Raw genomic sequence first — 23,574 nt, 5'->3', positions numbered from 1 at the left:
AGTACAAACCAAACAAGAATATGATCTAGATTTGGCTTCAGTTTTGCAAGGACACAAAAACAAATAATAAAATTTAGAAAGAAGGACCTGGCAGCGGATAAGTTGCCATGAGAAGTTTGTGACTGCCCTTCTTGATGACAGTGCTACGGCCTCAGAGAGCCGCTCCTGTAGTTTCCCAGCCCAGTCTGCAAGCATGCGGGCAGGGAAGAGGAGATGATACTTAGCTCATATTACAGGGTATTTCTTTCATTTCACTCATTACATCAATTAGACAAAGTCAAAATCTGTGTTTCATCCACAGGGATTTTTTACCTTTTTACCTTTGTACCTGGTCTTGCATTTTTTTACCAGAGGTTCATTTCTGGAGTAGCAATTTATTTAATATTTTTGTTCTAGACAATAATAGACTGATATACTAGATACAATAGCTTAAAATGTTAGTGATATGGAAATACGTCATTCTGATGTTAATGCTCTGTGCCGAAGTGTTCAGATAGATACTGAGGTGGCAGAGAGTACAAATGCAGTTGACTAATATTTAATTTACCTCCTCTTGTCCCTGTTCATAGGGTCCTCCCCATCCATCCACCCAAAGGTCACTGCTGGTTTTACGACGTCAGCAGTTCTCAGCCGCAGCTCTCACAAGCCCTCCTACTTACTCCCACTTTAACTTCTAATTCTTTTGTCAAACATCTTCCATTTTCCCCCAAGGCTTCTTTACCTCTTTATAGAGTCTTACATTACGCCACTTTCACACTCCGTTCTGGCCATGCCTCAAGGAGAGGTGGCGTTACCTTGGCCTGACCGGGGCTCCCAGGTGCTCCAGCACCTGACATCCGACAGCAGCAGTCTATCTCTCTTTCTGTGGATCAGTGCTAGGAAGGGACACAGGAAATCTTTTTCCCAGCTAACCCATTTTTACCTGGGAAGGGCAAGACCAACTCGCTGTCACGTCTCATGGGCAGCATCCTGTGGCCATCTTGCTCTTCCTACGGTTTTCACCACTCTCCCCTAGTACGCCAGATCACCCTTGCCCCGTCCTCCCTCCTCCGCAGCCCTGCCTCATTGTCCTCAGCTAACTTGCTAGACCTTTGCTCTTCTGGCTGCTTCTGCAAGTCTTGGTCTCCTTGCCTGGAGACCCAGTGTCGGCCTGAGGCTTCACCTTTCTGAGTCCAAGCTATGCCCTTCCCTGCACAGCTACCAGTGTCGAGTTTTGGTTCCGGCTTTTGTTCCACCTGTATTTCATTCATGGAGGTTTCCCACCGCTACTTGCTCCAATGGGATGTAAAGGAGAAGAAGGCTCATGTATTACTTGCCCACAACCTCACAGGGTATGGCCCTTGGTTGCTGTCAGGAAAATCCTGGGTTATATCCAGTCTAGCTGTAATTTGCAAGAAACTCAACCATTAAAATAATAGCAGAAATCTCTACTGAGATTTGGACATATATGTGAAAATAAATTTTTCAAGGGTTTAGACCTTGGTGAGATGTTCACACTGTTTCACAGACAGATCAAAAGTACCACTGAGATCCAGTGACTACTCACACCAAATTTCTGGTCTTTGCTTGAGAGCAGAATGACACCAAACCGTATTGAGAGAAAGGCTTGAAGACTCTGCAAAGCATTCATGCAACAACGTATTCTTGCCAAACCTTGTTCTGGCTGAAAGCGCTAATGTGGGTGAAATCAAGTAGAAGAGTATTTCTGGTAAAAAATTCCTATTTCCTCTCACCTCCTTTTACCCTGACCAGGTACACAACTAATGAAATACACACAGAGATGTACACACTGCTGGTCTTCTGTTATCATACTCAATCAATAGGAACAATTTAGAGCAGCAGTAGCCTCTCCATGCATACTTCCATTGTCCCAAGGGATCAATATAATCAGTATCGCAGCTGGCTGGTGAGAAATAATGAGATTATGGTAACAAAAAGGCAAGCTTTCAAAATTTTTTCTTAGTGTATGCCAAAACATCATACTTTTCTAACTGTATAGTATATAGTATAGTATATATAGTTGTACAGCAATATCTAAGAATATTTTACCTAGTAAAAACAGTATATAAAAAGCATGTTTCTATGATTTCTTGAAGTTTAACTTTCTTTGCAAATGCAGTATTTCTTTCCCTTAAAAGCAACTGTGATATCTGACTTCTTCATTCTTGGAAAGGGGCTGTACGTGTTTATAACTGCACCAAATTTTCCATGGATTTCTCCTGAACAGGAGACTGCCCTTTGCAAAAATCTCGGTTTTGTATGACAGCAATACTTGCTTATTCATGGCTAAAATTCACCTAAGCGATATAGCTCATTAAAATCATGCATATGTATTAAAAAAGCTGAGTTATTCTACTAGTCTTAGCAGTTACATAACATGTTTACTGAAACTGAAAAGCAGAATCTAAGTTCCTGTCCCCTTCCCTGATACTTCTCTTGGAGCATCTTCCCGATACTCCCCCTTGAGCAGTGGCATTAGGCTCCGCACCCCCACTTCGAGTCTGTGCCTAGCGAGGGCCACTGCTAGCCAGGTTTCAACAGCTTGAGGCAAAGATTGCCTTTATGGTTGCAATAAAGTGTTTTAACAGGTCATCTGGCTCCAGTGCTTAAAAGTAGCCGCACATCTCTTAGCACACAATCACGTCAGGTCTGTTTTAAGACCGGCTATAAAAGACAGGATCTGCTGAATCCAAAGGATGAACTGTAGAGCACTATCGGCACGCGGACTGCGCTGTCGCTGTTTATGTAGTGATGGAGGGGATGTGGGAAGACTAAACATTTGTGAAAGGAAAGATCATTATCATTTCTACAATATGTATGGGAACACTCACATCTTACCTCCAGTGCTGGTAACAATTATGTTTTAGCTAGCTAGTTAAATAAATGGATTATATATGAATCTTACCTGGGAGGAAATGAGATGTCCAGTTCATACAATCTGTCTTTAAAGACTGACAGCTCTCTGTCAAATTCTAAAAGCTATAAAAGATAGAAATAAATGTATTCACTCTTTAATGTTGAACTGAAGCAATCTAAAAATACTACATTATATAAAAGGAAATAAACAGAGACTTTGATTACATGGCTTGAGGTATATCCCTCATATAACAGTTTTTAAAACCGTGCAAAACACTCAGCACTATTTTGATACATAAACAGTTCATTAAGAAAAGTGTTCAAAATGTTCCTTTTCATCTCAGTGAAACAAGTAACACTGGCTCTTTACAGCAGTGACCTATATGTACACTTACTATTTCAAGATGGCTATTTTTTTTTCAAATTTTATTAGCAATCTTTTCAAAGACAAACCAGACTAACATTAAAAAAGTACAGCAAAGTGATATGCTAATCAGCCCACAAAAATGCCAGCAGAAAGTATCATATTGCTTCGTATTATCTTTATCTCAGATAAGAAGGAACAATAAACACAAGATATGCACATCACTCTTCCTAAGCAAAGACAAGCAGTGTTTTTTGTACACCTATTTTGGGTGGTGCATGTCAGAGAGCAGAAAGAGGGGTATGTGACAATAGGTATAACGTGTTCCCAGGCAGCAGCCAAGATACAGCACTAGAAGCAGATATTTAACAGAGATGTTCATAAGTCTAGATATAATGCCCTGCATAAATATTAGTCCTTGACAAATTTGTTTTCCCTTGGACCTCTACAGAGAAAATAAATACCTGCAGTCTTTTGTTCATAAACACAAACCCGCTCATAACAAGTCAATGATAACTGTCCACATTAAACCAATAATTGTTCTGATGGACATAAATGACCTTATTTCAGAACCACGGCTGGTGTTAAGCCTGATGTCCGAGTGAATTAGTGAGTTAAAAGACAAAAAGCTCATAATCTGCACGGTTACTGGCCGTCGCTCTAAGTGCCACTTTCTATTTTGACAAGCGTGTCATCCAAACAGTGTTCCCTACGATGGTGGCGTGTTTGCCCACCGTTCATTAATCATGTCCCATCTCACAGCTGTGCTGATACCATTGTCTGAATGGCAGAGGTTCCCAAAGAAATTAGATTGTGTCCCTCTTTCCCCTCTGCCACCTCATAAATCATTCCTGAAATGTGCAATTAGCAGCTACTTGTACACATTAATTATCTGTGTGAAAAGCAGCTACCTGAACCACCTGCACTGCTGATTAGCTACCTCTCTAAGGCCCACCCAACTTTCTTCAGCTTCAAGTTGCCGTGTTGGTATATGTATGTACTTTTACATGAGGGTGCCAAATAACGGGCAGCCTTCCCTATTTCAGTGCATCCGACACCAAACTCTTGTGATGGGATGCTGGGAAAGGTTTTGCAATACAAGTAACTGCAAATAATTTTTACATGTTTTAACATCTGATCAAAAGCCTGAGCATCCAAGATGTTTGGATAAATATTTATAAATATCTGTGTGGAAACTTATGGTATGTATCCAATAATATGCTGAATCCTAATAATGTTGGGATGGTTCAGCCACTCTTCTTATCGAAGCAATCTCAACACGCTTCAGGAAAAAATGGTTTATCACGCGTGTTTCCAGACTGTGATCCCATATTTAAGTATGTATTGATAGATGTGTAGCCACAATACGTACATACAAACCGGCTATGAAAACAAATGTAACCCCCCCCTTCCCTGCTCTGCGTGTCTCCACCTGCCCAACATGAATCTAGCGTAGGGAAAACATCTACCAACCCCAGCTAAAACTTTTCTCTGAAACATATTAATACAGTGGAAATGCATTTTTCCTACTGTTCCCAAGTAAACAGATCAGAGCAGGAGACTGGAAGCATCAGGAGAAAGAGGGCTATTTCTGAAGTGTGAAAACTGCAAGGACTGAATAAAAGAACAATGCTCCATAGAACACAATGGTATAAATTACTCATGGGCATTCCAAGGGCTGGCGATGTTAAATAGATGCATTGTCCTCTCACACCAATTCACACTTTCAAAATTTTATACATTCAGATTGTTCTTGCTGTGATGATATTTGCAAACTAAATGAAGGCCGGGGCTCAGAGGACTAAGCATTCAGATGTGCATTATTATCCAAAGTTTCTGATGTGTTTATTTGCTGCCGTTGCCTGTTTAGTTGCGTCTGTGCTATGCAGATGAGCTGCCGACACTGGTGACAGAGAGGACGGATAATAGGAACAAGACTGTATTGTAAGCTGTGCTCTCTATCAGTTCCCCAAGCTTCCCCAGGTAAAGGGACATCTTTCACCTGAAATGATACAGCCGAAAACTCACGATGACCCAGCTGCATGACAAAGCCCAACTAGGTGCCTAGAAGAAATATTTAGGGAATGCTCGGTGTAGACAATTCATCCTCACATGTAAAACAGTTAAATATTTTCACTGTACTATTTGCACAAACTTTTAATTAGTGCTGTATTTTAAATAATTAATTTTAATAAATTCTTTTATTTTTTCATAGATATTCAGTGACTATGTTACAGTATGTGTAACCTTCCATTCAAAACACGTCCACAAACTACGCAAACAGGCATCTGCTCATTCTTACGAAGTTATTTGTGTGCTCAGGACTGCGTAGCGTGAACCCCCCTAACAGCTTTTCTTTATTTACCTGGTAACACCGCAGGCAGTGGGGGAGATGAGGAGGAGAAATGATGAAAACTTGAACTGTATATTTTTCAGAAGATGTGGGTTAATTTTTCAGTAGAAGAGCATGCTTTGACTATTAGCTTTTTTTTGGTATTAAAAGCACTTGGGTTCTCATTTAAGCCTGTAATCTCAAAATGCAAGATTATTGGTGAAAGAAGGTGTTCACTAGGTCTTGTGACAAATAGTTACAAACATCACTTTCCCTCAACGTGACTTAGTAAGAGGAGGAACGGGACCTGACACGGGCATCATTTAATTGTATTTGCTTTATGGCAGGATGTGGGTATCTGGAGCTCCTTGGCACTACAGAAAATGAATGAAAATTAATATAGGCCAGATGCCGCTGAGGAGCAGTCAGGATCTCAGAAGGTAATGTCTTGATTTTTAAAGCATATAACATTGTGTTTTGAAAACCCCAGCCGGAACGTACTCTCTTCATGGCAATTTTCAGCACAAACTACTCACTTGTTTACATACTGTACACTAAACAGCACAGTGAATAATGTCATTGCTGTAACAGTAAACGTATGTCTGTCAGTCTAAATGCCTTAAAAATGATAAAGAAATTAAGCTCAAAGCCTGAAAATCAATATATTGTTCTATTTAATTTACTCATCATAAGATCATCCTTGAGAACCAAATCTGTAAGGTGTTACATGACGTGCTGGAGTAATTTGAGCAATTACACAGAGGTTTTAAAATGCTGTGGCTGGTAGTTAATTCCAGAACGATATGTCATAGGCAGTACAGAAGACTTTTTTTCCCCAATTCAATTTCACCAATGTATTTATGCCTCAGTGATAGCAAGGATGATGCAGGGCCTATGTTTTAACTGTTTTAAACATTGAGTCGCTGATACCGTATCAAGATATTTGCTCTACAATGTCCAGTGACCAGTCGAACATGAATGTTTGATTAACATCTTCCAAATGAAAATCCTGTCCATACATACGAGTAATATATCTGTAGTTAGCTAATACCCCAGGAGACACACAGATAATACGCCTTGGGGGATACAGCCATGCAGTATGTGTAAGAAGGCACGCAGCACGCATCCACCGGCCTGTGATTGTGAGAAAAAACTCACAGGGCGGAATATGATTTTTAAAAACAGGTTAAATTTATTGATAGGAGTTTTGAAGTTATGTATTTCCATTTAGCAAACTTAATGAGCCAAATGTTTCCATTAATTTGCATACTCAAGCTCCTATTGACCTGAATGGGAACTGGCTTGATATCAATGAAGTTCTCTGTACAAAATTAAAGAATGACTGCATTTGCAGTAAAGGATACTCCCTATTTAATTTGAGTAGAATTAAAAGCATTCAGGGCTGTTGTCTGCATCAGCTGCAGTGCGCATCAACTCCTAAGGGAATTACCAAAACTTGTTTTCCAGGCAATTGTGTTACCTGCAAAAGCTGCTGAAGAGCGTTTCGCTTTCCCCTCCCTTTTTCTTGTCAGCACTAGGACGTACAAGTGCATTTATGTACAAGAGTGAAGTCGAAGGCAATGCATGATACCAGGGCATGCGGTCCTGCACAGGCACTGCCTGCAGCACCCACACGCCACTCATCAGGGTAGGGCTGGCCGGCCTCGGTGCCGTGCAGTCCTTCCGACAGGCACTCAGCGAGCTCCCTCGCCCCAGGGCTGGAGAATGGGCTGCAGTTCACTGTCCCTATAGCTCACGGGGCTGTATGTGGTTAAGCAGCCTGTGTTTTGGCCAAAGATAACAATTATCTGGAATATAAATTTTGGTATTATGTAGCTTGACAGTAACCAAAGGGTTTAGCCACTTGTAGAAATCAAGGCAATTTTGCTTGCTTCAGTTTAAAGCGATGAGGCACTCTTAAAAGGTCAGTGTCCATTGGTATGCTGCAATGGGCCACCTTGGCTAAAATCACACACGAATGAACCCTTTAAAACAGGGCAACTTAATTCAGTCATTGGAGTAGAACAACGGCAATTACTCATCAAGACCTACAGACCAAAGTCAGAGCATTGGTAGATCAGAAGGTGATATTAGCAGCATTTATCAAATCCACCCGCAGGGCCCACCAGAGAATTCACAGCTGTGAAAGGGAAATGAAGTTTCAGACCAAAAAGAGCAGATGAGCATACAGAAATGACCTTAGAGAATTAAAATATGTGGACGCTGGTCACTGTAACCTCCTTTGCCAGTCTTGTACAGCACGTGATTTTTTTCAAGAGACTTTGGAAATACAGTAATTTTACCCAGCTTTCCAGTCAAAGAAAAATATTTAGAAACTGATTCAGCAGTGTACTGACTTCAAAGAAAGGTCTGTGGAAATGCTGATCCCTCCCACTTGTCCATGAAAATGTCATACACAACTCTGGCTCTGGCCTTATTTTAAAACTAGTGTTTTCTCTAGCTAAGACTTTATGAAATGATCCATTCCTATATATCTTGAATCTTAATTTTTTCTCCTATAAAGCCATCCTTTAAAATAATGTTTCACAGAAAAAAGCCAAAATTATTGACTATAAATGAACCACTTACACTGCTTTTGTATATTATTATATTTCTGCATATTTCTGAGAATTGGTCTATGCATCCCGCATGGCAGTGTTGTCAAACCATAAACTCTTACATAGATGTGGATACATGGCACACAAAGAAACTGCACCAAATGAGCTTTTCTTAGCTTTAGAAGACTTAAGCACAGGCAGTATATGACTGTCAGCACTGGAGGCTCCCTGTGCCTGTAGTGATTCAGAAAATCTTTGATTTCAGTGGAAGCTCGCCCATGAAAATGCTGTTTTGTTCCTGTTTTGACAATATGGCTCTCTCTTTCAGGACACATTCCAATGGTTTAAAGGACATGAACATTTTCTAATAAGTATTCTGACTTTTTCAGAAAAATACTCTGGAAAATGCATTTAAAAATAGTCTTTCTGTTACAGAAATATTTAGATTCCTTAAAATGTCTGGAAAGAACCACGCTTTCCTTTGATGTCTATTGATCACTAGAGTAATTACTGGAGACTACTATTGGCCCTGCCTCATTAGGGGTCCCTTTTCTGTTTCTTTGCCTGATTTCTCACATTCCCACGTTTCTCACCCTCCTCAGGCTCCCTGAGGCCGGTCTGCGCCGCAGGGCCCAGACAGGGAGGAGATGGCGGCAGCTGCACAGCCCGAGTACCGAGGACCACAAGGCACTGGTCCTTTCCCAGCAGAGAAACAGCACCGTGATTCCAGACGCAGTACAGCGGTACGCGTGCAGCTGATGGGTAGGGCAGGCTGAGCGCCCAGCACACGGCAGAGGAATGTGCTTGACACTCAGGGCTTTGAGCTAGCGTCAGGGTCTAACACACACTTCTCAGAGTTCGCGTGCTGCAGTATTTCTCATTCTGAAAGACGCTTAGTGCCTTATGACGTCTGTTGGTCCTGTAATACACACACACCTGAACGCTGATTTGGACAAAACAGTGCTTTCAAACTTTTCCGATTATATATGCCTTACATTTTTCCAGTGGAGGTTGTAGCCCTTTTAGACATTTCACGTGCTCGGATTTTGCCTATAATCTTGGTTTTCCCAATTGCCCTGAGAGGATCCTTTCAATCCAAGTCCATGCACTTCAGGCTGAAACTACTAGTATGAATAAGGTGGAAGTTAAATACCCTGCTGGCAGCTCCCCAGGGCTCAGTCACCCCTCTGATCGGCAACACGCAGCGCAGAATCCACATCTTATCCTGGGATATTTTTGTTACTTGGAAAAAAATTATCAGAAGCCTGTTGTACTTACTTGGACAATTAGTTCTCAGTAAAGAGACTAAACTTCAGTATATGTAAAGAATAAACCAGTTAGTTAAGAAGTTAAAAGCACCGAGTCAGGTTAAGTATAGACGCTCACTCATGCAGCAGCAGCTCCCCGCACAAATGCTCTGCTGACAGCAGAAGTGCCTTTCTCACCCCAAGGCCTCCTTGCCAAAACGCTGCTCTGCAAAAGCAAATCGCCCAAAGTATCTGAAATGCAGCACGACGGCTCACAGCTTGCAAACACAGAGACTACAGCTCCCATCATCCTATGCTCCAGCCTGATTCCTCCAACCCATGTTATTTGCTCCTTAGTACATCAATACAATGAGAAAGCAGTGAGGACCTCTTGGCAAGTGCCAGCTCTCAGTGACTTTACCAGCCGGTCAAAGTCTAAATATACCCCTCCTGTTTTCTAATGGTATAAAGTGGATGTTGCCACTCACTCTCCTGGGATTCCTGTGCTTGCCTTGATTTAACAAATTTGACTGCATTCATGCAAATTGCCTTTTCCAAAGCTTCACAGGAATAGACACTTAACCATTATAATAATTAATTAATAAACTCTGCACAACAGCTTGTAATATAGCTCATTCAAAATGGCAAGAACGACTGAGTGGACGCTAACTTTCAAAGCAAAAGATTTTAGTTAGGAGTATCCTGCTTGCAAACGTGACAGATTCAGTGGATTATTTCATTGAACTTTACACGTCTGTTACTGTGAAACATAACACGAGTTTGTACCATTAGGGAGTTAAAACCAGCATGCATTGTCCTGTGAAATTGTCAGCCCGTGAGCTGCGATTTGACAAAAGCATAAAGATACGTAGAATACAATTTAAGTATTGTAAAGTCATTAAAAAATGGAGATTTCTCGAAGGAAGACTACGATCCATGTTTCTTACTTGGGCGGAACTCTCACTCGGGGTTGCAGCTTCCCCTGAGGCAAGGCCTATGAGCCATGCTTGGCTGACATGACTTTTCTGGGGAACAGGCAGGACCCCAGAGGCACCTGAATGCCAGGCATCCCACTCTGGGGGGGCATTTGGGGAGCTCCAGTCATCCACCTTGCCTCCCCCACATACAATCGGGCATCTTGAAAGGTCATCTAAAACTTCCAGACACCTAAAATTTGAGGTTTCTTTCCCAGAGGGGATTCAAATTCATATCCCTACTTCTCTGGAGCTGCCAGGTGCTTGCAGGTGGGGGTGCCTGGAAGGGAAGGCGAGGCAGGGCACACCCCCTGCCGAGCCCGGGACTGAGCATGCAGACACCCGCAAGCAGCAGGGCAGGGAGAGACGCTGGAGGCCACTCTTGGGATCAGCGATCTGGATTCCAGCCTTTGCTTCCTACACGATTTTCCTTTCAATACCTATATAATGTAAAATACACAAACAGCCCCAAGACCAGGGACCAGAACCCATGTCTCTCCATGCTTGCGACTGAGTTCCCCACTCTCATCTCTAGCTGTACTTCTTGTATGAAAGTGTCCTTAAGTACTACACTTCATGTTAAACTATTTGCTAGTCTATATGCATGTGTGCACACCTACGTGTCTGCAGGCATCCATCTGTGAGGTCATGAGGGGTACCTGGAGAATGAAAAGGTCTGGGCTACTGCAGAGAGTTGGTCAAAAAAAATTAAGCACCTTCCTATCTCTATCTGGATTGCTGTAAACTTCAGGCAAGATGTGGAAGCCTATGTAGGGTGCTTTTGTATATGCACAAATATTAACTGCAAGGGATGGTGGTGAGATCCATAAGCTCTTGAGGACTGGAGTACAGGTGCAAACAGTGCCTCTCTGGATATCCTCTTGCATGGCACAAAGGTTAAAAAGGGTGGCCCCAGGCAAGCATGTTAGCAGATCATACTGCCTACAGGCTGGATTACAGAGTGCATATCTAGATGTTGGACCTCCTCTTTAGACTGTACCTAAACAACAGCCAATGCCTAAAAACCATAAATATAGTGCAGTACACCTGAATTAGCCTTAGGACTTACAATAGCTGTGTAGAACAGTACAGGGGGACAAAAGGTCACGAAATTATATTTGTAACTTTGTGATATGGGCAATTTCTACAGCAGAACAGTTAATTTATTTGGAACATGAAGCTGGCAGTAAATAGCTAACCCAGCACATCTGGCCTGACTTCTGCTTGCAGTCTGGCTTTACATTTATGTTTGCTAGTGAGAACAATTTATTGATAATATTTCCTATCTCTGTCATTACTCATTTTGCAGTTTATCCAATGGCCTATCAACTAACCACACTAACTTACGGAAATGCAATCTCAAGCATGGGAATACTGTTTTTGAGTAAATGAATAGAGCATGAAGCCATTTTCCTACTAGTACTTTATGAAAATCAGGCATCTCAGATGACCACCTTAGGTGATACAGTCAGTTTCAGGATGCGTACATTTCCTTACCACCGGACCTAGGTAACAATGGTCCTAAGCAATCAATTTCCTTCCTCTATCCTAATTTGCCCTTATACATCATATTCAAGATTTTATCTGGACAGGGGCTGGTTGGCTCAGTGGATAAACCTCTGCCTTTTCACCTCTGGGATCATGGTTCAAGTCAAATCCTGATGAAATGCACTTGATCGTCCTAATCTAGTTCTTAGTGGACAGTATTCCCATTATCTTTAAAAGGGTCAGAGCCAAGGCCACTGGGAAGAGTGCATTGTGCTATATCTTGTCTGTTGATTAATACATTTTCAGTGGTGCCAGATCCTTAGCCTTCATGAGCACACATATTCTCACAAGAAGCTTAATAAAGGTCTCTCATAGACTAAACCTTTCTTCTCAATTTGCATATCATTTCAGGATTTCCTGGGAATATTAAAAAAACCACAAATAAATTACTCATAATTTAAAAGTATGTTTGCCTGAACTGTTTGTAGTAACACCTCTAAGTTAATTAGCATGATAACAGACCACTTTAAATCATTACTTGGCATAGGGAGAACAAGACCTTTATAACTCAATCCATTTTTACAGCACATTATAGTTTTATGCTCATGTCATATCAGTTGAAGCTAAACAGACACACAGAACAAAGGGGATCTACCTTTGAAGGCTGATTTCACTGTTCAAAATATAGAAATCGAATAAGAATGTGCTCTTCATAGAAGTCCACTGTTCTCTGCAGCAAGAGGACTGCTGAAGGACCACCGATAGCAATGTCAAGCTCTTTGCTTATTTTTTCAACTAAAGTAAGAAATGGAACCACTCCCATTTCATGAGTATCTAGGCTGGAGATCATCAGGCCTTTCTGCATAACTGTGTTCAATCTGTGTTGGGATGAATGCCGGTAGCAACAACAGCGTGCTCTGAACCATCTGATTACCGAGGAGCTACTGTGCGGCTGGCACCCTCAGTCTAACCTCTCCTGCCTCCCTGCAGCGGAGGCCAGGGCAGCGGCCGAGATCAAGGCCTGCCGAGGCACCGTCCCTGCAGGAGCGGGGCCAGCACTGCCCGAGGGCAGCACAGGGCAGCAGGAAGCACGGATGACCCGTGTAAGTGCGGCTATATAATTAGTCACCGTTTTCCACAAACATCAAAGGACAAAAGAGATCACGATTTTAGTAGGAATAACATCAGGTTCAACTCAAGGCAATTAATTCACTGATCACTTTTATTACACAGCTGCGGTTGAAATCTTAAGGGCAGTATGTTAGTTTCTATGTGGACTGATTCTTTAATATGGTTCATACGAAATATAGGAATCTATGGACCATTTCTCACTTCCGATTGTGGTTAACGATTATAAAATGATTCGTAATGATTAAATCATTCCTCTGTAGTCATCAAGAGTTTTTACATTCTTACCCTCTCTTTATTTAACTGACTACTGAAGAAATAGCATTTAGCTTGTGGTTTTTTTGTACAAATCAATAACATGATAGTAATTTTTTCATTAAATAATTATCCCTGGCTTGCTTTTCTTTTGGTTGTTTTGAAATTAACAGGGGACTCCCAAACACAATATACTTTGAAAAAAAACCACTTATAGCCTGGTTTATCATAAATGATTAAGGAATTTGAAAAAAAAAAAGGTAGATGTGTAGATTTATTCAAGAACTCCCTGCACACTGCTGCTCTCCTGAAAGCACTGCATGCTAATTTTTATCGCTTGAGAGCTGGCAAATCCAAAGCTATGACCAAGTTTTGTGTAAGTAATGTACTGGTGAGTCAGTGTAAGGTCAGGAACAGCGGACAGCTCTGCAGACCCACTCGGGAAGCCTACGCAGAAGGCCGGGGAGTTCCCCGAGTCCCTCCCTGCGTGGGCACTCCTCGTGCTCTTTGGATGGGTGAGGAGCAAGAGCACAAAAGAGGGGTGGCTGGGATGTGGTCGTGGCTCCTAGCTGGGGACTGCCGCCTCTTGAAGGGTGCAAGCAACACGTTCAGATTAGAGATGCCTCATTGTTTTTTGCCCACTGTTCATGGGCAAGTCTCTGGAGCAGGAGGTCACAACGGTGCTGTACAGCACAACTTGGCTACATCCTACTGTCAAGGTCAGAGGTATTGAGCCTTTTCTAATTCAAAAGCAACAACTGAAACGGGCATCTGTCTGACACTAAGGCAAAACTCCACATATTGTACCTCCTCTCGTCCCACCTTTCTCATTGCTGCTCTGTAACACCCTTCCCCGTAACACCCAGACACGGTAGTTCTGTTGTAGTTATGGGAGTTACACCCTGGCCCATGTGATGTACTTACAGTCACCACTGACCAAAGATCGTAACTTTGATGTACAATTCAGAACACATGAACTAAATATTAAGACAGTTTCACATTGTCGCTACACTTATTTTCAAATAGGCTTTCTCTTTATCACTACATAGCTGAGTAAATCTGGATGTTCGTTTCCGAAATAAAATGATACAGAACGGTCATTGCACTTCGAGGTAATAAATATAAGTAAATTGCTAAGCTAACTTTGGAATAAGCTACAGGTAAGCCTGGATAAGCTACAGATTAGTTTGGAAAAATTAGACCTGACAGATTACTGTATGCATTTCAAACTGAATTTCTGTTGAACAGATAATTTGTGTCTATATCAGATTTTTCATTAAAAATACTCATTTCTACAAATATATCTTAGGATTCTTTTTGTTGATTACAATGTAAAAGAGAAGGAATAACTGTGTATGGACAATGATAAAGTAGCCTGCTGATAATAAATATTTGTCAGGTCTTGTCACATCTGTACACATTCCAATGTTACTGAAGAGACACCACACTGATAAAAAAAAATACCCTCAGAAAAATCAATGGATTTTGAGCTAAAGCAGTTGCTAAACACACAGAAAACATCTTTATCCAACAGCCATAGTGCTGTGAAAATTCCCAAGCCTTGCATTGGTACAGCTAAGGAAAATTTAATCTTCCCAAATACTCATCAGGGCACTCCATCCTGCAGACCTGACAGCCCCACTTATAATTAATTATACAATTTCGATGGGAATATCGACTAAACAAAGCTATAAATCATAGAAAAAGTCAATAGGCATGGACACATTCAATCATGTCCCAACCAATGATTACTACTCTTAAAATACAATAATTATTTTCAGGAGCCAGCTTGAATTAAATTTCTGTCAGGCTGGTACAAGACCGGCGGTTGATGAAGGATGCGATGGATTTTTTGGGTTGAATTCGGCACAGAGACATTTATCCTTTTAGATAGGTAGTTTGTTTTTAGTGATCATGGTGCTGCGTGTTTAACTAGACCATGAAGATTAGATTATCTCCAATGGCTCATTATATCGTTTATCTTTTCCTTCCATGTTTGATCTGGAAGATTTCCCGCTTCTTGATGCATGAATGAAATGACTGCTGATTTTGAAATGGAATGTGCTTAAGTGGGATTCTGCCTACGCTTTCACACACCACGTCCACGTACGTGAAGTCAACTAGCAGTCACATGAAACACCACTAGGATGTGGTAAATGGCAGCAACAGGAATAGCTTTACTCAGCTTCAGAAATGTGCTGGGAAAAAATAAAAATGACAGACATTTGATTTGTTTTAAAAAAAGCTTAAAAAATTATTATAATAAGACACGTAGAGGAAAATCTGGTACAGGAATGGGATTAGTATGGAAACAGGAATTGCGATTAGTGTTATTACTTTGATTTAAATATCCCCAAAGCTGCAAAACATCAGTGAAAGAAATGTTATGTATTTCCCAAGGATACATTCACCTTGTAAATTTAAAAAAACCCAAACCCCAAACCAACTTATCTCACAGCAACTGTGTTTTTAAGATAAGTTGCCTACATGGGTATTTCTCGTGGTGAGCATACACGCCACACATGAAAGATGTGCTGAGAAGGGACAGCAGTCCAAACAAACAGGATGGACATCAAGAGATGCTGAAAGGAGAATCAGATCTTCACTTCCCTCATGGGTCTGACTCATCAAACTCTTCTGACCTCAAGAAATGAGATCTCAGATTCCCACATGGAATTAACCTCCTAGATGTAAGTCAACTTAGAAACAGAGAGGGTAATAGGGCTTCAGCTGTCTTCCTTGCCCTGGATTCTTGCAGACAGCCGTCCAAACAGCCCGAGGTAGGAGAGAAGAGAGAGAGGGAAGAGTCATGGATCCTGCGTACATCCCATCCCTATGCAAAAAGTAGCAATACACTGTGTGAGCAGACACACTGCGCAATTGGTATGGCGTGTGGCAAAACGGAGAGGTGGGGATTAAGGCAAACACGAAGGGGTTCTCAAAAAGCCGAGACACAGAAGATGAATCCCTTGTCTTCTTTTATTTTGGGTATGAGGAAGGAAAGTAAAATTCGGCCACCCTGAGCAAAGGACTGAAGAAGGACGGGGAACCTTGGCTAGCTTGTCAGCCTGCACAAACAACTTTGACACACACAGTTTCTGCAGGACACACAAAGTTTTCTGAAGGTTTGATTTGTCTCCTCTAGCCTGCCCTATTTATATAGTGAAGAATATTGAACATACAAATGCCGTTAGTTTATGCACACGCAGGCGGGTCAAGATCTGACACAATCTAGTGTAGCTCTTGCAATGTCAGTGAAGTTGGGCCAATTTCCACAAGTAGAGGCCTATGACATCCACAATAATGCTCCCACGTGCAATATGCATGTTCCTGATTTTTTTATCTGTCTGTAACTGTCTGGGTTTCTTTTTTTTTTTTTTTTTTTTTTAATGCTTTATGTTTTCCCTTTAGATATGTAACTCCTGGGAACCTTAGAGGAAATTGAGAAAGCTGCAAGCAGTGATATAGAGATTTTCCAAAATGAAAGTGACTATATTTTGAAATAAAATCACCTTAAAGAAGATATAAAGCCATTCTCCACAAAAAAATCACACTCCTCATTACAAATCAGAAGGTTAGTGTTCTCTGTCTGCTGTCTCCTCTTCGGAAGGACTATGCGATTGCCCAAACATTGCCAGTCAGCTGCAGGGTTTGAGCTCTCTACTCTACATATTCATGCATTTCTACCATTCTTCCTATACTGAGAAAACCCAGGTATTTTCAGAACAGCTTTGCATTAAGGGATTTTCCTAAGTTACTGTGGTGTACAATGAAGAGCTAGCAAAGAAATGCATTGCTTGAAGAAATGCACACCAGAGGACAAAGTGAAGTGAATTGTCACGTATTTACAATTTAAAATTTTTCCTATGAAAAAGAAGGTAAACGCGCCAAAGTTAAGACGCTGTACACAAAATAACTGGCTAAGTAAGGAGGAAATTTGGAGCAGTTATCATGTTAGATGCATTATCTCTTCTCATTCTGTAGACAGGAGGGCTGATAAGGATAAAGGGCTGGTAGAGAAACGCGATTTGTATGTGAATTTCCAACTTCTTCCTTCAAAAGTGCTTAGCAATGAACTTACCGCAGTGCCATTGTTATCTCTAAATACATCTTGATTAAAATAGTCAAAGAGCTTCTTTTCTAATTGTAGCATAACCTAAAACAAAAACAGAGAAAGGTCAGCAATGCTCTTGGACTCAGCTACCTAATACACAGCTGTTGGAAGTGACCCTTTTAGAGACACGCAACCCTTTAGAACTACACGACATTTCTGCATGTCTAAAGCTCCTTGTCAGCTTGCCCATTTGCCTGACTGGCAATCACTTAAAAAGATCCAATTAACTGAGCATTAGGTGTGACAATCTATACCCCTCCCCTCCCTTTAAATGATCAGTTTGAAACAACTATATTCGTGCATTGTTGAAAAGAAAGTGAACATTCGACAACGTTTCTATTTACACAGGGGGTACAGAGGGCATTAAGTTGTTTACCTTTCGGTCATTATCAGATTCACGAAATATTAGCTTGACTACTTCATTTGTGTCAGCTGCCCGGATAGTCTGCATTGTAGCCTTTGCACATAGTGTCTAATAAAAAACACAAAGGGAGAAAGGGAAACTAGTTTTTATGAAACATAAGACCACATTTAATTGAACTTTATCTGCGTATCTTCAATGCCGACCTAAAAATATGATTTGCTGTAGATCAGAATACAAAGCTTTACTAATTTAAGTCACTTCCACTCATGATGGATTTAAAACAATAAACTTAATTACCGTTTGGAGAGAAACAGGCAATATTAAGCAAATATCAATCAGATAAGGCAAATATTCACCATGCACACAGGCTCTTTCACAGGTCTGACACTGTATCACACATTACTTGTAAACATCCTCAAAAGCCACTTCCTACAGCTAATGACTCCACAGCCCTACCGGTTTCTGTACCACATTCTTAAAAGCTGATAACTACATTGGCACTGCAGCTCTGCAGGTTAACTCTTGTTTGCAAAAACTGCCGTGTAAATTAATGTTCCAAGTATAATTTAAAAGTCTGAGCAACACTTACATAACCTGACAGTAAGTTTCACAGTTTACTCTGGATAGCAAATTCCCCATGCACCATCCTTTTAAATATGAGACCACATCACATCTCTAGATATTTTGAGGACTGAGCGTCTGAAACATATTATAAATCAACACTTATCAGGCTCAGAGGTATGCATTTTCAAGAAAGTGTCAGGCCTCGATTCACTTGCCCTTTGCTTGGTTGGGGCCCAGTTTCAATGGCAAAGCTGACCTAGAGGATAATATAGAATAGGTTGTTTAAAGGGCTCGCTCTGTTGCATTTTAACAGGTGAAAATCTGGAGCTTTTAGCAAACCGGTTAGGCACATATTTAACTTAAAAACATACTTTGGATTCACTGGAGCTACACTTTTGGCGAAGCTTTAAGTATGTTAAGTGCTGTTAAATGCATAAATAGACTACATCTTAACTGTGGGTCAGGCAGGCTTCACAAAGCGCTCTGCAGTTATCCAGCTTGGGCAAGGCTGCTGGATGGTGTGCAATGCTACCCCAGCCCATCTGCCTGGGTTGCTGGAAACCGCAAGGCAGAAGACAGGAAGGGGAATTGAGGCAACCTTGGCATTACTCGAAGGTGGAGAGAAAACGGCCAAGATGTGCACCCACACCTGGGAGGCAGCTCGACACCCTTCGGTACGGCTGAGGCACAAGCTGCTGACAGGGCCTGTGCACAGCCCTGGGTAAGGGTATTGGCAAAGGCCATCCTTCTGAGTAAAAGCTTATTTTGCGAGAGGTTCTTAACAAAAGTATGCTAAAGAAAGTCAGTCAGTCAAGAAGCAGCAAAGGGGTGACTTCTACCTGCTCCGCCTGTTCCGTTCCTTTTTGTAACGGCCAGACAACAGATTCTCATTTTGCATAATATTCGCTTATAAAATAAGTATGTTCTGTGGTAACAGGGTAATAGAATTTCACATCCTACTACATGCTTCTTTCTCTCACAAACAGAAATGCTTGTATTGGGATTCATTATTAGAAGTGCAGCATCTGTCAGACAGAATGCTGTGAAACTACAGCTTACTTCTCAGTTCCCCATTCTAAATTTCTTCTGAAGGAAGAAATACATGCTGAACATGTGTTTAAACAAAAATCCATCTGCTTCCAAATATTTTAGATCTCAGCTGAGGTTACCAGTGCTAGAATAGAAACAATCTGTCAATGGACTTTTTGTCCCCATTTGATAGAAAGACATTAAAAAATGATCCTTGGTAAAGGCCTCCGTGTGTTGCCATAGTACAAACAAAAAGCAACGAGTTAAGCAATTTCATTTTTAAAGGATGACTTGAGTGTGATTCAGTAAAAATAAAATACAAATCTGATTTTTTTCTTCAAGTCTGTGAACTAAGAGGTGCCGATTCCCCATCTCACTGAATAGATGACGTCCTTTCCTGGCAAACTTTTCTTGACTGTTTCCTCCCCCCGCAAAAGCACTGCCACGTCTATAGGTTACAAACATCCAACTCTGGGGTTTATCCTAAAAAACTTGGCACACTCATGGCACCAATGCAGCCGCAGGTGTCTGTAAAATCACAGTTTCCACTGAAGAAAGGAGTCCTGGTCACAGGGACACAGATGTAGGCTGCCCTTTGAGCGCTTCATCTGTTCTGCAGAATTTTAAGGTATTTTTGCGAAAGGCCTGGGAGAGGAGAGGGAAGATGCCGGCAGTCGCTAGTTAAGCCTAGCTCTGCCTGGGAGGGAGGAGGAGAGGCACACCAGACCATCAGGGAAGCTGCGCTTTTGGTACCGCTTATTTTAAGCGCCGACCTACTAACTTTTCCCTCGCATCCACGATGCACCCTAGGATCCGTTTTGTCTGTTTGGACACGTAATTACCGTTTTGCCATCTGTGTCTGTACGAGGACACCGCTGAGGTAATCCACCAGCCAGCCATTCCCAAAGCGAGCTCCCTCCGATGCTGGCTATTGAAATTCAAAGCACAGATTAGCTAATCGGGTCAAGCCCCAAAAAATAGCGCTTTGGGCTCATGTGTCACAAATCAGTCTGGTCGCCTTTAAACAGCGCACCAGATTAGAACAAGCACCCGAACAAACCAAAGCGGAAAACTCGCCGCTCTCTAAAGCTGGTTTCTAAAGCCCTAACAAATCGCTCCATCTTTCACTCATTTAAACTTTCCAAATGAGGGTCAATACGGTCCCCGAGCATCCAAATGCTAATGCGCTTAAGTGCGCTTAAGCAGCTTTCCAGAGTGAATGGGCCAAAGAAGGGCTCGAAAAGACAAGGCAGAGTTACTGTCACTGTCAAAAAGTCATTGTAGCCACCCCCAGAGTGGTTGCAATTCAAGAAATTCATGATTTCTGTCTCTTAAAGGCATCTGCTTGAGAACATTTTTTTTTCTGAGCTGCTTTATCTCACAACTTCAGGCCGGCTCTAACAGAAAAAAACCCGCGATCGACTGAGAACCAATACAGAGAAAGGACCCACATACCTTATTGCTTTCAAATTTCACACGCACAAAAAGTTACCTTATTCAGAGACAAAAAGTGATTGGGCAAAGGTTCATTTCTTATACAAGCTGGAGCACTCCTTTTTTCCTCCTCCTTTCAATTTCTACGAAGTCGTAGTCACCCAAGCAGAAAACTTTCGGGAACATGTGCCTTTTTAGACAAGTCTACTTATGAAGGGATTTTTTTGTTGCTGGTAAAAAAAATCAAAACGCTATGAAACCACGCTGCTTCTTTTTGGGTATTCCCTCAAAGGTACTCTTTTACAAAGTCAGAAGAGGGGAAATCAGATATCAAAACTCCTCTATCCAAGTTATCTTTTAAAAAAAATCTTTTCTCTTTGGAAACAGGATTTGGTTTAAAAGCCTGCAAGAGAGCTGTATTCAGAGCTGAGAGAGAACTCGGTATTCAGCCTTGGCTTAGCAAACACAGGCATGTCTTATTCCCGTTTTCACACACACTGTCCACACAGGTGGACACATAGATACTTTGTAGTATTTTTTACATAATCCTTTGCAATAATTTATGTGTATTGAATTGTAAAACATAGCAATATCTTCTCCGACAATTGCCTTGAACGTAATGTACTGCTGTGCAAAGCTTGGAGTGAAAGTTTTTTGTATTGACAAAAGACAAAACTGGAATTTCTTCTGAACTCTGCAGTCCTCAGAAACAAAGCCTTTTGTTTTACAGCATAAATGCAACCTTCAAAGTACAGCTGCTCCCACACATACACAACACGTTGAAATGTTTTAGACTGTATTTCTGCATACGTACAGTAAAAGGGCATAAAGACATAAAAACAATTGTTATAAACATATCACACACACAATATTCTACAATACATATTATAGAATTGCTTTTTATATTGCGTTTATAGGCAAACACTCTGAACAGCTGTGAACTGTACTACTCTTTCCTGCTAGTGGTGCTCTGTTGGAAATGGCAGCTGATTTTTCACTGATTTTGCACTCCTGCTTCCTGAACATCCTTTAGACTCCTGAGTCCAGCTCTTGATGTGTGAGCTGAGTTACTGCAGGCTTGTAATTCAACTTTTTTTTTTTAAAGGGGGAAAAAAAAAAGCGTTATCCAAGCACATACAGACTCAAACTTTCCGATTGCCTCTGTCTACCGATTCTGAAGATGTGCATTATTTTTCCCAATGATTTGAACACTCTTCTTAGGACTTACCATTACTTTGAATTCTTCCTTAAAAAAAAGGAAGTAGAATATAATCATTGCTCCTTTATAATTAAAAAAGTTCATCAACAGTTGCAACTGCAGTTTCCAGTAAGCTGCGTGGATTAAAACAGAAGTGTTTGTGGCTAAAAGTGCCAGGGGAGAAATGCAGAGGCTAACATGAGCCAGTCGAAATGAGGTCTTGAGCACACAAGCAACCAACTTAATTACATTCAAGATATTTAATTTTATTCCAGTTACATACTCTGTAGATTCTGGTAGGATATTAAAACCAGAGGTACCTGTATCATCTAATTATGACAGCAAAATTCTTCTGAAATGCTGCTCAAAACCCAAAATCAATCTGACACTTGATAATCAAATATATTTTATTATTATCTGGATGCAAATTGTATTTGAAAGAATCAGCAAGGTAAAAGATTTGCTACTTTGGGAATAACAGGAACATCTGTCTTGTTTGGGCTCGTCCTTACCTCTGAGGGGTTGATATGATTTCCTGGGTATTGGGAATATAGTAAGAGTAAAGTCACCAAATCACGTGATTTAAGAGAAATAAAACTTGCAAGTCAGAAAAAAAGTTAAATGTAACTTTCTGAGTTAATGAAAGTTATGCATTTAGCTACAGGATAGTTAACACTGTTCTTTAAACTCTATCTGCCACAGAAATGGAGACTTATTTTAGCTAATTTCTCACAGGTATTCAGCCATACAGCTGTTGCAAACAATTAGGGGAATTAGAGAGCTAAACTCCCCAGTGTAAAGCCATCAAAACCCATCTGAGAGGACATATACTTTTACCTGAAAAAATATCCCTTAGACTGTGTGTTAACTTGTGTTAAATTTAACTGTGTGGAAATAGCAATAATGGCTCAGGGAAGTTACTATGCTCTTAATACTAATAGGCTTCTAGGAGCAGGAATTTAACTCAGCAGTGAGATAAATATTAGAATAAAGAACAAATATAAAAAAGTATTAATGAGAAGCCAATTAAAGTATCAATATGCGGAATTACTTTCTCTTTGAATGTTCCCAGAGGAGTACGCTCATGTCCAGGGGAGCAGAGATGCTGGAGGGCCTGGGAGCGAAAGCCTCCTGCACCCCTCCTCTCCGTCCTCGCAGCGCACTGCTCATGTAGCATGCGTGCGGCCCATCTTCCGACGGCAAATCGGTGCAAATTACATCACACTGCTGCCTGTATTCATTTTAGGACTGATTTAACTTCACAGGCAGTTTGCAGCAGCACCAATTCTAACACCTGTGAAAACCTGGCCCAGAAGCTGCCCAAGACCTGCGGTAGTACTCTGGTCTCCTCCACATGACCCTTTTGCTGATTTGTGCCGAAGGGGCGTTTTGGTATTAAAATACCTCTTTGGGTAGCGTCTGTGATAAAAAAGACCCTATCTTCATGCTCCCATACTCTCAAAGACCTCCTGCGTCCCTAAAATAAATAGTACCTGCTGGAAACAACTTGCGCTTCTTTGGGCTCAATTTCACATTAGCTGCACTAAGCTCATTGTGAAATGCATTTCTTGTCCAGAAACTTAGATCATTCATGACAATGTTATTAAAGTGTATCCCTACAAAATGCAAACCCATTTACGTTAGTTTTTCAGGTACTTCACTGAGTAAA

At 41.1% G+C, this 23,574-nt stretch overlaps 1 protein-coding gene across 3 annotated transcripts in view; it reads right to left on the bottom strand.

The window, feature by feature from the left end:
* The window catches only part of INPP5A (inositol polyphosphate-5-phosphatase A), a 262,931-nt gene that overhangs the window by 23,842 nt on the left and 215,515 nt on the right, over window positions 1-23,574 (bottom strand). For all 3 annotated transcript variants that reach the window (XM_064464438.1, XM_064464437.1, XM_064464439.1), the window contains 3 exons: window positions 17,693-17,788; window positions 17,284-17,358; window positions 2,906-2,979 (listed from right to left, as the gene is read on the bottom strand). In XM_064464438.1, the coding sequence (XP_064320508.1) occupies window positions 2,906-2,979; window positions 17,284-17,358; window positions 17,693-17,788 (245 nt within the window). The remainder of the gene's footprint in view (window positions 1-2,905; window positions 2,980-17,283; window positions 17,359-17,692; window positions 17,789-23,574) is intronic.

The sequence above is a fragment of the Phalacrocorax carbo genome, chromosome 12 (assembly GCF_963921805.1).
Source record: "Phalacrocorax carbo chromosome 12, bPhaCar2.1, whole genome shotgun sequence".
Classification (NCBI taxonomy): domain Eukaryota; kingdom Metazoa; phylum Chordata; class Aves; order Suliformes; family Phalacrocoracidae; genus Phalacrocorax; species Phalacrocorax carbo.
The sequence above is the reverse complement of the archived record's forward strand: the minus strand, read 5'-3'. Positions and strand labels throughout refer to the sequence as shown.